Below are 16,292 nucleotides of genomic sequence, written 5' to 3'. Positions count from 1 at the left end.
TAGGAACAGCTCCAGTCTCCAACTCCCAGCGCAAGCGACACAGAAGACCGGTGATTTCTGCATTTTCAACTGAGGTACTGGGGTCATCTCACTAGGGAGTGCCGGACAATCGGTGCTGGTCAGCTGCTGCAGCCTGACCAGCGAGAGCTGAAGCAGGGCGAGGCATCGCCTCACCTGGAAGCGCAAGGGGGAAGGGGATCCGTTTTCCTAGCCAGGGGAACTGAGACACACAACACCTGGAAAATCGGGTAACTCCCACCCCAATACTGCGCTGTAAGCATACAGGCACACCAGGAGAATATATCCCAATCCTGGCCGGGAGAGTCCCACGCCCACGAAGCCTCCCTTACTGCTAACACAGCAGTATGCCGCGATCTATCCGCAAGGCAGCCGCGAGGCTGGGGGAGGGGCGCCCGCCATTGCTGAGGCTTAAGTAGGTAAACAAAGCCCCTGGGAAGCTCGAACAGGGTGGAGCTCACAGCAGCTCAAGGAAGCCTGCCTGTCTCTGTAGTCTCCACCTCTGGGGACACCGCACAGCTGAAGACCAACAGGGGAAGTAGCCGGAGCCGGTGCAGATGCGAACGACTCTGTCTGACAGCTTTGGGGAGAGCCGTGGATCTCCCAACGCGGAGGTTGAGATCTGAGAACGGACAGACTGCCTGCCCAGGTGTGTCTCTGACCGCTGAGTAGCCTAGCTGGGAGAAATCCCCCACTAGGGGCAGTCTGACACCCCACACCTCACAGGGTGGAGTACACCCCTGAGAGGAAACTTCCAAAGGAAGAACCAGACAGGTACACTCGCTGTTCAGCAATATTCTATCTTCGGCAACCTCTGCTGCTGATACCCAGGCAAACAGGGTCTGAAGTGGACCTCAAGCAATCTCCAACAGACCAACAGACAGTCTTTCTGACTGTCAGAAGGAAAACTATCAAACAGGAAGGACACCTATACCAAAACCCCATCAGTACGTCACCACCATCAAAGACCAGAGACAGATAAAACCACAAAGATGGGGAAGAAGCAGGGCAGAAAAGCTGGAAATTCAAAAAATAAGAGCGCGTCTCCCCCTGCGAAGGACTGCAGCCCATCGCCAGCAACGGATCAAAGCTGGTCAGAGAATGACTTGGACGAGAGGAGAGAAGAAGGCTTCAGTCCATCAAACTTATCAGAGCTAAAGGAGGAATTACGTACCCAGCGCAAAGAAACTAAAAATCTTGAAAAAAGAGTGGAAGAATTGACAGCTAGACTAATTAATGCAGAGAAGATCATAAACAAAATGACAGAGATGAAAACCATGACACGAGAAATACGTGACAAATGCACAAGCTTCAGTAACCGACTCGATCAACTGGAAGAAAGAGTATCAGCGATTGAAGATCAAATGAATGAAATGAAGCGAGAAGAGAAACCAAAAGAAAAAAGAAGAAAAAGAAATGAGCAAAGCCTGCAAGAAGTATGGGATTACGTAAAAAGACCAAATCTACGTCTGATTGGGGTGCCGGAAAGTGAGGGGGAAAATGGAACCAAGTTGGAAAACACTCTTCAGGATATCATCCAGGAGAACTTCCCCAACCTAGTAGGGCAGGCCAACATTCAAATTCAGGAAATACAGAGAACGCCACAAAGATACTCCTCCAAAAGAGCAACTCCAAGACACATAATTGCCAGATTCACCAAAGTTGAAATGAAGGAAAAAATCTTAAGGGCAGCCAGAGAGAAAGGTCGGGTTACCCACAAAGGGAAGCCCATCAGACTAACAGCAGATCTCTCGGCAGAAACTCTACAAGCCAGAAGAGAGTGGGGGCCAATATTCAACATTCTTAAAGAAAAGAATTTTCAACCCAGAATTTCATATCCAGCCAAACTAAGTTTCATAAGTGAAGGAGAAATAAAATCCTTTACAGATAAGCAAATGCTTAGAGATTTTGTCACCACCAGGCCTGCCTTACAAGAGACCCTGAAGGAAGCCCTAAACATGGAAAGGAACAACCGGTACCAGCCACCGCAAAAACATGCCAAAATGTAAAGACCATCGAGGCTAGGAAGAAACTGCATCGACTAACGAGCAAAATAACCAGTTAATATCATAATGGCAGGATCAACTTCACACATAACAATATTAACCTTAAATGTTAATGGACTAAATGCTCCAATTAAAAGACACAGACTGGCAAACTGGATAAAGAGTCAAGACCCATCAGTCTGCTGTATTCAGGAGACCCATCTCACATGCAGAGACATACATAGGCTCAAAATAAAGGGATGGAGGAAGATCTACCAAGCAAATGGAGAACAAAAAAAAGCAGGGGTTGCAATCCTTGTCTCTGATAAAACAGACTTTAAACCATCAAAGATCAAAAGAGACAAAGAAGGCCATTACATAATGGTAAAGGGATCAATTCAACAGGAAGAGCTAACTCTCCTAAATATATATGCACCCAATACAGGAGCACCCAGATTCATAAAGCAAGTCCTTAGAGACTTACAAAGAGACTTAGACTCCCATACAATAATAATGGGAGACTTCAACACTCCGCTGTCAACATTAGACAGATCAACGAGACAGAAAGTTAACAAGGATATCCAGGAATTGAACTCATCTCTGCACCAAGCGGACCTAATAGACATCTATAGAACTCTCCACCCCAAATCAACAGAATAGACATTCTTCTCAGCACCACATCGCACTTATTCCAAAATTGACCACATAATTGGAAGTAAAGCACTCCTCAGCAAATGTAAAAGAACAGAAATTATAACAAACTGTCTCTCAGACCACAGTGCAATCAAACTAGAACTCAGGACTAAGAAACTCAATCAAAACCGCTCAACTACATGGAAACTGAACAACCTGCTCCTGAATGACTACTGGGTACATAACGAAATGAAAGCAGAAATAAAGATGTTCTTTGAAACCAATGAGAGCAAAGATACAACATACCAGAATCTCTGGGACACATTTAAAGCAGTGTGTAGAGGGAAATTTATAGCACTAAATGCCCACAAGAGAAAGCAGGAAAGATCTAAAATTGACACTCTAACATCACAATTAAAAGAACTAGAGAGGCAAGAGCAAACACATTCAAAAGCTAGCAGAAGGCAAGAAATAACTAAGATCAGAGCCGAACTGAAGGAGATAGAGACACAAAAAACCCTCCAAAAAATCAATGAATCCAGGAGTTGGTTTTTTGAAAAGATCAACAAAATTGACAGACCGCTAGCAAGGCTAATAAAGAAGAAAAGAGAGAGGAATCAAATAGATGCAATAAAAAATGATAAAGGGGATATCACCACTGACCCCACAGAAATACAAACTACCATCAGAGAATACTATAAACGCCTCTACACAAATCAACTAGAAAATCTAGTAGAAATGGATAATTTCCTGGACACTTACACTCTCCCAAGGCTAAACCAGGAAGAAGTTGAATCCCTGAATAGACCAATAGCAGGCTCTGAAATTGAGGCAACAATTAATAGCCTACCCACCAAAAAAAGTCCAGGACCAGATGGATTCACAGCTGAATTCTACCAGAGGTACAAGGAGGAGCTGGTACCATTCCTTCTGAAACTATTCCAATCAATAGAAAAAGAGGGAATCCTCTCTAACTCATTTTATGAGGCCAACATCATCCTGATACCAAAGCCTGGCAGAGACACAACAAAAAAAGAGAATTTTAGACCAATATCCCTGATGAACATTGATGCAAAAATTCTCAATAAAATACTGGCAAACCGAATTCAGCAGCACATCAAAAAGCTTATCCACCATGATCAAATGGGCTTCATCCCTGGGATGCAAGGCTGGTTCAACATTCGCAAATCAATAAACGTAATCCAGCATATAAACAGAACCAAAGACAAGAACCACATGATTGTCTCAATAGATGCAGAAAAGGCTTTTGAAAAATTCAACAGCCCTTCATGCTAAAAACGCTCAATAAATTCGGTATTGATGGAACGTACCTCAAAATAATAAGAGCTATTTATGACAAACCCACAGCTAATATCATACTGAATGGGCAAAAACTGGAAAAATTCCCTTTGAAAACTGGCACAAGACAGGGATGCCCTCTCTCACCACTCCTATTCAACATAGTCTTGGAAGTTCTGGCTAGGGCAATCAGGCAAGAGAAAGAAATCAAGGGTATCCAGTTAGGAAAAGAAGAAGTCAAATTGTCCCTGTTTGCAGATGACATGATTGTATATTTAGAAAACCCCATCGTCTCAGCCCAAAATCTCCTTAAGCTGATAAGCAACTTCAGCAAAGTCTCAGGATACAAAATTAATGTGCAAAAATCACAAGCATTCTTATACACCAGTAACAGACAAGCAGAGAGCCAAATCAGGAATGAACTTCCATTCACAATTGCTTCAAAGAGAATCAAATACCTAGGAATCCAGCTTACAAGGGATGTAAAGGACCTCTTCAAGGAGAACTACAAACCACTGCTCAGTGAAATCAAAGAGGACACAAACAAATGGAAGAACATACCATGCTCATGGATAGGAAGAATCAATATCGTGAAAATGGCCATACTCCCCAAGGTTATTTATAGATTCAATGCCATCCCCATCAAGCTACCAATGAGTTTCTTCACAGAATTGGAAAAAACTGCTTTAAAGTTCATATGGAACCAAAAAAGGGCCCGCATTGTCAAGACAATCCTAAGTCAAAAGGACAAAGCTGGAGGCGTCACGCTACCTGACTTCAAACTATACTACAAGGCTACAGTCACCAAAACAGCATGGTACTGGTACCAAAACAGAGATATAGATCAATGGAACAGAACAGAGTCCTCAGAAATAATACCACACATCTACAGCCATCTGATCTTTGACAAACCTGAGAGAAACAAGAAATGGGGAAAGGATTCCCTATTTAATAAATGGTGCTGGGAAAATTGGCTAGCCATAAGTAGAAAGCTGAAACTGGATCCTTTCCTTACCCCTTATACGAAGATTAATTCAAGATGGTTTAGAGACTTAAATGTTAGACCTAATACCATAAAAACCCTAGAAGAAAATCTAGGTACTACCATTCAGGACATAGGCATGGGCAAGGACTTCATGTCTAAAACACCAAAAGCAACGGCAGCAAAAGCCAAAATTGACAAATGGGATCTAATTAAACTAAAGAGCTTTTGCACAGCAAAAGAAACTACCATCAGAGTGAACAGGCAACCTACAGAATGGGAGAAAATTTTTGCAACCTACTCATCTGACAAAGGGCTAATATCCAGAATCTACAAAGAACTCAAACAAATATACGAGAAAAAAACAAACAACCCCATCAAAAAGTGGGGAAAGGATATGAACAGACATTTCTCAAAAGAAGATATTCATACAGCCAACAGACACATGAAAAAATGCTCATCGTCACTGGCCATCAGAGAAATGCAAATCAAAACCACAATGAGATACCATCTCACACCAGTTAGAATGGCAATCATTAAGAAGTCAGGAAACAACAGGTGTTGGAGAGGATGTGGAGAAATAGGAACACTTTTACACTGTTGGTGGGATTGTAAACTAGTTCAACCGTTATGGAAAACAGTATGGCAATTCCTCAAGGATCTAGAACTAGATGTACCATATGACCCAGCCATCCCACTACTGGGTATATACCCAAAGGATTATAAATTATTCTACTACAAAGACACATGTACACGTATGTTTATTGCGGCACTATTCACAATAGCAAAGACTTGGAATCAACCCAAATGTCCATCTGTGACAGACTGGATTAAGAAAATGTGGCACATATACACCATGGAATACTATGCAGCCATAAAAAAGGATGAGTTTGCGTCCTTTGTAGGGACATGGATGCAGCTGGAAACCATCATTCTTAGCAAACTATCACAAGAACAGAAAACCAAACACCACATGTTCTCACTCATAGGTGGGAACTGAACAATGAGATCACTTGGACTCGGGAAGGGGAACATCACGCACTGGGGCCTATCATGGGGAGGGGGGAGGGGGGAGGAGGGAGGGCTTGCATTGGGGAGTTATACAAGATACAAATGATGAATTGATGGGTGCTGACGAGTTGATGGGTGCAGCACACCAACATGGCATAAGTATACATATGTAACAAACCTGCACGTTATGCACATGTACCCTAGAACTTAAAGTATAATAATAAAAAAAAAAAAAAATGTAGGGAGATAGTGGGACAAGGGCAGGTTTGAGGAGATCATCAAGCCTCTTGGTCATTTCTGCATCCCAGAGCCTAGCACAGAACCTTGCATGATGTGGCACACAGTGATCAATGGCTAAATAAATGAGGATGCCATTTAGGGGATAGGTCCCTCTGCAGTTAGCATAAAGGTTTAGATTAAGTGTCTGTAGGACTTTTGTTAAGGTTAGTGCTAAGACATAAAGCTGCTATAATCTTGGGTTTTAGGACATCAGTTAATGGGATGAGTGAGTTTCTACAAATGAAAGACTTTGCCTGTAAACCAATTCTTATTTTCCTGTTGGCTTTGGGGAGTTGTATTCTGCCAGTATAATTCTTGGTTATTCATTAAAATCATACTTGTAGCAGTAAAAAAAAAAAAAAAAAGAATGAAAAATAGTGTTATCCTTACTCCTAGAATGTTAACAATGTAATTACCAACTTTTAACTCTTCAGCTAACAGCAGCAGTAACTGATGCTGAGCACATAATATGGTAACTTGTATTTACATTAGGCAGCCCCTGCACATAATAAAGGGCAAAATAATTCCATCTAGATAAGACCCAACGTGGAATTACATTGATGTGCATTTTAGGATCCACCCTATAAAATGTTTATTTTGGAATCGCACAAATAATCAAGAATTTCAAGAAAAGAAACTAATTAAAGTGTTTTCTGTGTGTCATTCAAAAAATAACTGAATTATTTAGAAAGTTTCTATGTGAACTTTTATAATTGTACACAGAGCCTGAATTAATACTTTATGTAGCTTTCATACTGCTTACACATATAATTAATTGTTTATATATGTTTCTTCACTTTATATAGAAATAAAAAATCATAATTTAGTTGGCAATGACATGAATTTATTGACAAAGAAATTGACTAAATAAACGTCACATAACCTGTAAGTTGCTTAGTTTGGACTGTTGAAGGCATGTTTGGGCACTCTGGGACAATTACTCCATTCTAGCAAAGCACTTATTAATAAATGGCTTTATCTCTAATCAGAAATAACTGATGATGGCCGGGCGCGGTGGCTCAAGCCTGTAATCCCAGCACTTTGGGAGGCCGAGACGGGTGGATCACGAGGTCAGGAGATCGAGACCATCCTGGCTAACACGGTGAAACCCCGTCTCTACTAAAAAAATACAAAAAGCTAGCCGGGTGAGGTGGCGGGCGCCTGTAGTCCCAGCTACTGGGGAGGCTGAGGCAGGAGAATGGCGTAAACCCGGGAGGCGGAGCTTGCAGTGAGCTGAGATCCGGCCACTGCACTCCAGCCTGGACGACAGAGCGAGACTCCGTCTCAAAAAAAAAAAAAAGAAAGAAAGAAATAACTGATGATTAGATTTGAAACTGCTTCTGAATTAAGACCTTGATAATGGCCTTTCGAATCTGCTTAGTCTTCACACTGTAGATAATAGGGTTGAGCACAGGAGGGATTAACAGAAAGACAGTGGCCCTGATGGTGTGGACAAATGGAGGTGCTGAATGGCCACAGCGATGGGCAAGAGACAAACTGATGAGAGGGATGTAGAAGATGGCAGCAGCACTGATGTGGGATGTGCAGGTGTTGAAGGCTTTCTGCCTCTCCTCTGAGGAAGCGATGCTGAGGACAGATCGAATGATCAGGATATAGCAGAGCAGGATACAAGGGCAGTCAAACCCTGTAGTGGAGAAAAGTGCAAACAGACCAAGGATGCTGTTGATCCTATTGTCTGTGCAGGAGAGTTGGATGAGATCAACATGGTAGCAGTAAGAATGTGAAAGGACCATAGAACTGCAGAAGGACAACCTCTTCACAAAGATCACAACTGGCAACATGACGGCAACATTTCTTATCAACACGTTTATCCCAATCTTGGCAATTGGGGCATTGGTAAAAATGGTAGTGTATCTCAGTGGGTCACAGATGGTCACAAAACGATCAAAGGCCATGGCTAGTAGAACCCCAGACTCCATGAAAGTAAATCCATCTAGAAAGAACATCTGACCAATGCAGGTATTTAGGCTGATTTCTTGGGCTTCAAACCAGAAGACACCAAGGATAGCAGAAAGTGTACACAGGGACAAGCTCAGGTCTGTGACTGAAAGCATAGAGAGGAAACAATACACAGGCTTATGGAGGCTCCGTTCACAGAGGACCACAAACAGGATCATGCTATTTCCAGAGAGGGCAACAACATACAGGAGACAAAAAGGGATGGAGATCCAGTACTGGGCGGCTTTCAGGCCTGAAATGCCCATCAGGAAAAAGATCAGAGGCTGAGCATTGCTATTATTGGGGACCAACATAGGGAAAGACTGAGAAGACAGGGATGTTTCAGTCATTTAACATAACACATAATACGTAGCTTATCACTTATAACATCTCTTTGGCACTTCAAGACTCACCGAGTTATTATTTCTAATTTTCAAAGAACTTGAATTTTATTTTAGTTTCCCAGAGCTGCACATTTCTCTCCAAGTCTGTCAGTGTTTCACATTTATTGAGAAAAGTGAATTCCCTGAACTGTGCCACATAAAATTTTCTTAAGTATATTAAGTCTATAATTCTCCTTAGTAGCAATAAACATTACAATTAAGTTATGTCTGCCAATATAAATCCCTAGTAAAATACCTAAACAATATTATGAGAAATCTGGTTTCCAGTACTTGTTGAAAATAAATTTTGATTCTGGAATAAAACACTGAGCAAACAAAGTCATGTTTGAAATGTGAATGTTTTTATACTTCCTTGGAAAATATCCAGGAGAATGCCAGAAACATCCCTGGGACACACAGGCCCATATATGTGGTAATAGCGTGGTCCAAAAAAACACCCTAAGAAAAATAAATATTGATCCCACTTGTTTGGAGCTCCCTGTGTTGTTGACATTTTATATGCATTATATAATTTCATCCATACACCAACTCTTGGAGATAGATCGTAGATGAATTTTGCAGATGAGCAAACTAAGACTCAGCAAAAATCACCCAATGTTATCTTTATAAAGCACTGCCTAAATATTAAGAGAAACCACAACAGTAAGAAAGTTGGAGAAAAGAGAGAGACAAAGATGACAGAGGAGGAAGAAAAGAAGGAGGAGAAAAGGAAAGACTAGTGAAGGTGGAGGCAGGTAAGAGCACAAAGGGGAAGAGGAAGAAAGAGCAAGAGGAGGAGGAGGAGGAATAGGAGGAAGAAAGGAGGGAGTGGGGAAGAAGGGAAAGAAGAAAGGGAAGGAATGGAGGAAAAAAGGCAAACCTTGCCATAATTTTACAATAAATTAAGCACTACACTATGATAAATAATACCACAGGCTAGTATCAAATTCAAAAAAACACAATAGCTGGCATTTCTTGAACATGTGCCATATGCCAGACACAATTATCTTCATATCCATAATATGATCCAATCATTATAATTATTCAACAAAGAAAATAAATTTCTTATCCCTAATAAACATATGAAGAAGCTGATATTTACATTGATTAAGTAATTTGCCCCAAATTATGCAGTTAGGCAGTAGAAGAACTGAGGATGAAACCTGCATGTCTAACCTCAATGCCTTCACTCCATAAAGCTGAGGAATGCATAAAAGGAATTTCTAAACCAGTCTGACAAAGGCTCCATCCAGGTATATGATTTTAAAGAGACATACTACGGTCAATGTGGTATCTTTGGAGGGGAGTCTGATGTGTCAAATGTTAATTCCATGTGAATTGTGGAGATAGGAAGCTCTTTAGGCTTCTCTGGAAAGTAGTCTTAATATTGATAGTTCCTGTATGCAAAGGGCCAAGAAAATCAGGTATCCAGGCTATATCCACTATGGAAAATAACACCAAAATGGAACTGTCAAATTCAGTTGAGGCCAGGCACAGGGCTCAAGCCTGTTATCCCAACACTTTGGGAGGCCGAGGAGGGAGGATCACTTGAGCCCAGGAGTTCAAGACCAACATGGGTAACATAGGGAAACCCCATCTCTACAAAAAAGTTTACAAATTAGCCAGGCAAGGTGGTACATGCCTGTGGGTCCCAACTACTTGGTAAGCTGAAGTAGGAGAATTTCTTGAGCCCAGAAGTCAAGATTGCAGTGAATCATGATTGTGTCACTGTACCCCAGCCTGAGTGACAGAGAGAAACCCTGTCTCAAAAAGAAAAAAAAAAAATCAGTTGACTCATTTCAGTGACCATCTAATTCTTTCAACAACACATATTTTGTTGATGATTCTGGAAATTTTCTCCCCCTCATTATTTTATGATACCAATCTCTCTTAATATTCTCCCACTAGTCAGCTCTTTATCTGACTATTCTCAGTTTTCTTATTTCTTTCCCCCGCCCCTCCAGGGTACCTTATGTTTTCCAACCTTATATTTGGCATTCTTCAGAGATGTACCCTTTGCCTATTCTCAAGTCACTTGTAAAATTATCTCCCCCATTTTCACAGCCTCATATTTCACCTATACAATAATAAATTTCAAATGAATTTCTGAAAATCAGTTTTGGTGTTCACGTTCCATGTCTGAAGATAAAACTTTATTCTGGACATTTCCATCTAGATTTTTCGTGGGTAAATAAAAAAACCTCGTAACTTCAAAACCAAATTGATTATGTTCTCTTAAAACTGTTTTTCCTCCTACATTATATTCTGTATAAAGCTTATAACTTTCATAAAAATGACCCAATTTTCTAAATCAGAAATCTAGGAGTCATCCTGTACTCTCTTATTTTTTAACCAACACCTGTTCCAATCTTTTCTATTCAACCTCTAATATCTCTCTTTATTCTTCCAACTTGTCTTTATCTGAGTACAAAATACTCTCTTCCAAATCAACTCACTGTCTAACCTGGACTATTGAATTAGCCTAATACTGTATTTTACTAATATAGTAACATTAATATAATAATATAAAATGAAAAACTCTGAAAGCAATAACAGCATCCATTTATTAAGTACCTTCTCTATTCCAGAAACACATAAATGAGAAAAACAATCTTTTAAACTGAATAACAATGACAATATCACATAGCAGAAACTGTGAGGCAAGATGACATCCAAAACAACTTATAGCTTGAAGACTATAAGAAAAAATGCTGGAAAAATATTAAGTTTCTAAGTTCTCAGTTTAAGAAGCTAGGATTATAATTAAATAAATGTCAAAAGAAGCAATTAACAAAGATGAAAGACATAAATGAATTGAGTTAAAAATAAAACCAAAGTTGATTATTTAAAAAGAATATAATGAATGTTTTTTTCAAAGACAGTCAAGAAAATTTTACAAAAAGGATGAAAAATGAAAATAATAATAAAGCTATGATTAGAGAAATATAACTTTAAATATAATGAATAGTATGCAAAATTATGATAATATGTTTGATGACATACATAAAATAGATGATTTTATAAGAAAACATCAATCACCAAACTAGCCTAAGAAATAAAATCTAGCATAGAAGAAATGGTAATGATGGAAAAAATTTTTACCAATAAAGCAAACAAGAGTATGTGTTTTGATTTTTGAGTTCTACAAATGTTAGAGAAGAGATTATTTCTTTCTTTTCAAACTTATCTAGCCCAGAAGAAATATTTGTTAGCAAACTACCTGCTGATATATCACTAATTCCCACACCCTTTAATCTGAGCCTGTCACTCTGAACCCTGCTTCCCAATATTTCTACCCCTGATTTGCAGTCCTTTGCCTCTGAGCACTTGCCTCTCCACTTCCCATTCCTCCCTTTCTGTTCTCTCTTGGCCCCCAGTTTAGGCCTCAACAGTCTCTGCCTTCTTGGTCTGTGTTTTCTCACACTCTCACACCTTACTTGGCTCCCAACAGAGGAAGACGTGCCCTTTCTACTCACTGTCCAAGCCAAGTGTATTTGTAGATGTCTCTTAGACCTGGCCTTCTCTAAGAAGCCCTGCATATAACCCAACCCTGCAGCCAACAGACACTTGGGACTCGACCCTAGGTGTAATGACTAGAAATTCCCAGGAGATTCTTCACAGTAGACTGAAGCAGATCCAAATAATATGTTTACAGCTTCCTTTTAATTATTGTATTGTCTTTATAATATTTTAAATAGATATAAATGGTTTTTTTTCCATTTTTTCTCCAAAATATGAAAAAGTTTTGTAGATTTTCGTTTGTTGTTTGTTTGTTTGTTTGTTTGTTTTTTAAGATGCAGTCTCACTCCAGTCTCACTCCAGACTGGAGTGCAATGGCACAATCATGGCTCACTGCAGCCTTGACCTCCCAAGCTCAAGCAATCCTTCCACCTCAGCATCCCTAGCAACTTGGACTACAGGTGCATACCGCCACACCTGTCTTTATGTATTTATTTATTTTGTAGAGAGGGGGTCCCATTACATTGTCCAGTCCGGTCTCAAACTCCTAGGCTCAAGATATCCTCCAGCATTGGCCTCCCAAAGTGCTGAGATTATAGGCAGAAATCATCATGCCCAACCTCCATTAACTTAAGACTCTACTTCCTGCTACGCAGAGTGCAAGGAATAAATGCCCTTACACTTTCCTTCTTCTCTTCCCTCTCCTTTCCCAAATTTAGTCCCCTGTAGTATAATAGTTTCCTAGGCCCTATATAAAAATTTACATACAATCTTATAGCTATGATTATATATTTGTTTAGGTTATTCGAACTTCAAAAGCAACAAAAAAATTATTAAAATATAATTAAATAATTATTCATCACGGAATACAGAATATATGGTATGATTAGAAAAATAATGACACATCATCCTATGTCACTAAACATGCCGCTATAAAAGAAGGCACCCCAGCCGGGCGCGGTGGCTCACGACTGTAATCCCAGCACTTTGGGAGGCCGAGGCAGGCAGATCACGAGGTCAGGAGATCGAGACCATCCCGGCTAACACGGTGAAACCCCGTCTCTACTGAAAATACAAAAAATTAGCCGGGCGTGGTAACGGGCGCCTGTAGTCCCAGCTACCGGGGAGGCTGAGGCAGGGGAATGGCATGAACCAGAGAGGCGGAGCTTGCAGTGAGCCGAGATAGCGCCACTGCATTCTGGCCTGGTTAATAGGGCGACAGTCCGTCTCAAAAAAAAAAAAAAAAAAAAGGCACCCATTCATCAAAAGAAAATCAATTATTTCCTTTAATATTAATTCAGTTGTCCATAATCACATCAATTTTCTGTTTATTTTGGACCATAGTTTTCTGGAACAACTTTTATGCTGTCTCTGGAATTTAAATTATCTTTCGTGTTGTCTGATGGCCGGGAAAAGAAAAGCTTTTTTTTTTTTAATTATCTCACGAATGACTTAAAGAGAGGAACTGCAATAATAATAGTAGAGGACTTCATGAACAAATCACCCAGACAGAAAACCAATAAAGAAAGATTGGATTTAAATTACACTCTAGACCAAACAAACCTGACGGACATTTCATCCAGCAGTTGCAGACTGCATATTCTTCTAGATTGCATATGAAACATTCTCCAGGATAGATCATCTGTTAGGCCACAGAACCAATCTTAACAAATTTGAGAAGATCAAAATCATATCAAGTATTTTTTCTGAAAACAATGGTATAAAACTAGAAATCAATGTAGAGAAACCATGGAAAATACAAATACATAGAAATTAAACAACATCTTCCTGAACAACCAATAAGTTGATAAAAATCAACAGAGAAATTAAAAATTTATTTAGACAAATGAAAATGGAAGTACAATATACAAATACCTATGGGACAGCAAAAGCAGTGTGGTATATGGTAGGGACGTTTATAGCAATAAAAGCCTACGTCAAGAAAAGTAGAAAGATCTCAAATTACAGTTATTTGTTCATAAGGGAAATTAAATGCTTGTAAAATTGAGTGAGCATGTAAATACCCTCAAGATCTTGTTAAAATGAAAATTCTGACTCGTAGGGACTGAAATGGAGCCTGAATTCTAAATTTCTGACATCACTCCTATCTGAGGCCATATTTTGTGCAACATTCTAATATGTTCTGCATTTCTTGAGGCATGTCAGATTGTTGTAGTCCTGGAATTATTTTACATAACATCCATAAGTAGTTTTAATTTATACTTGGTTATCAATTGTTGAAATTTATTATATACCAATTTCATTTGCTAAAGCATATATTCCAGGATTTTTCATTTCAAAAAAAGTACGTAAATGATAAATTTGCTGTGTTCCCTGTCTAAAATTTCTTTCTTTTTTTTGTTACACTTCATTGCTGTACTATGTGAAAAATAAATAAATCTAGAGACCCCAAAATCCCTAAGCCAAAAGAAAAAATCAAGCTGGGAACTGTATCAGGCAAACCTGCCTCCCATTTTATTCCTGTAAAAGGTAGCTACAACGTTAAAAAGCTACATGCCTGCCTTCTCTGTGGGCCTCAAGATCTTTACCCTAAAACAGTTCTGAATTTCACCCTGGCAATGAAAATTGATAGCTTATCTTCGAGGCTGTGCAAAAAGGAACAGAACTGGAAGTCATCCCTTTGCTCACCTGAGACAAGCGCACATCTGATTGCTTCCTGTGCCCTATTGCTTATGTAAAAATGCAGATTCACTGAGTCAGACTAAGGCATAAGTGACTACTCCCCTATCCACTCCCTCATGTGTAAATTGTGTATTTAGTGAAAGGCTGATCAAAAGAATGCAATCTTTTGTATCTTATCTTCCTATGACTTGGAAGCTCCTACTTTGAGTTGTCCTGCCTGTCCAGACCAATAAAATATATATCTTAAACTTATTGATTGATGTCTCATGCCTCCCTAAAATGTATAAAAGCAAGCTGTACCCCGACTATGTTGGGCACAAGTCATCAGGACCTCCTGAAGCTGTGCCACAGGTGTGTCCTTAACCTTGGCAAAATAAATTTTCTACATTGATTGAGACCTGTCTCGGATACTTTTGGTTCACAACTATATACAGAATTACTGTGCTCTAATTTTTTCTAAACATTTTTAAGGGTTAGTCTCTTAATACGGTGGATAAGGCTACTGGTTCTCCTTGCTGGCTACAGAGCCAGTAGTTTTATCCACTGTATTAAACTAACCTTTTTAAATGCTCAGAAAAAAACTACTTAGAGCATAGTAACCCTTAGAACACAACCTGGTTTGTAGAAACTGTTTGAAAATCTCACCAATTCACTCTTAAGTCTGCGTAGACTAAAACGAATTTTACTGGGTTTTTTTTGTAGGTCATCTTTCCCCCAACTATATTAAAGCATTAGATTCTGCTCCTTATTTACTCTTCATCAAGTGCTTCATACTTCCACAATACTATTTCTATATTTGTTTTTTTTTCAGTTCTTCATTCTTTTTTATTCTTGATGAACAGCATTCTATTGCATAAGTGTGGCAAATTTTGTTTAATCTTCGATTGACATATTTGGGTTGTTTCCACATTTTAGGTGTTATGAATACAGCTGCTATAAGCATCTTCAGACATTTTTGGTGGATGTATAAACCATTTATTTGAAGTATGCAACTAGAAGTGAATTTGCTCATTCAAAAGGAGTTGTAGTTTTATTAGAAATTGCTAAAGAGATTCCATTTATGAGTGCTCCAGTTGCTCCTCATTTTTACCAATACTTAGTGTTTTCAGTGCACTTAATTTAGCTGTTCTAATTAGTTTATATTGTTAAATTGTTACAGTTTAAACTTTCATTTCCCTAATGAATAATAATTTTGAATAATAATAATAAACCTTTTCATATGTTCATTGGCCATTTTTCTGCCTCTTGTACAGGGCCTGTTTAAATCATTTGCTTGTATTTTTCATGAGTTGGTTGTCCTTTTTATTGATTACAGGGCTTTCTTTGTCAGATATGTGCATTCTGAATGTTTTCTCTGTCTGTGACTTGACTTTTCACTTTTGTATTGGTCTCTTTTGAAGTAGTATTTTTTCATTTTGATGACGATCAATTGTTGATCTTCTTTGCTATTGTGGCTAATGACTTTTGTGTCCTGTATAAGAAATCTGCTTTCCCCAAGTTCATGAAAATATTGTTTTACTTTTTTAAAGAAGCTCTATAGCTTTAGCTTTCAAATTTAGGTTTATTTTACACCTCAAGTAAAGATAGTTTACTTTGAGGTAGAAGGTGAGTTTTGTTTTTTTGTTTTTTCAGACAGATATC

General features: G+C 39.1%; 1 protein-coding gene across 1 annotated transcript; it reads right to left on the bottom strand.

Annotated features, from left to right (window-relative positions):
• Positions 1-7,169: 7,169 nt before the first annotated feature.
• On the bottom strand, positions 7,170-8,516 carry LOC104681970 (olfactory receptor 51F2). The gene is made up of 2 exons (XM_010388426.1): positions 7,543-8,516; positions 7,170-7,221 (listed from the first exon to the last, which is right to left on the bottom strand). Exons 1-2 carry the CDS (start codon positions 8,514-8,516, stop codon positions 7,170-7,172), a joined length of 1,026 nt encoding a protein of 341 aa, XP_010386728.1.
• Positions 8,517-16,292: the final 7,776 nt, after the last annotated feature.

This window comes from Rhinopithecus roxellana, chromosome 15 (genome assembly GCF_007565055.1).
Source record: "Rhinopithecus roxellana isolate Shanxi Qingling chromosome 15, ASM756505v1, whole genome shotgun sequence".
NCBI lineage: Eukaryota > Metazoa > Chordata > Mammalia > Primates > Cercopithecidae > Rhinopithecus > Rhinopithecus roxellana.
The sequence above is the reverse complement of the archived record's forward strand: the minus strand, read 5'-3'. Positions and strand labels throughout refer to the sequence as shown.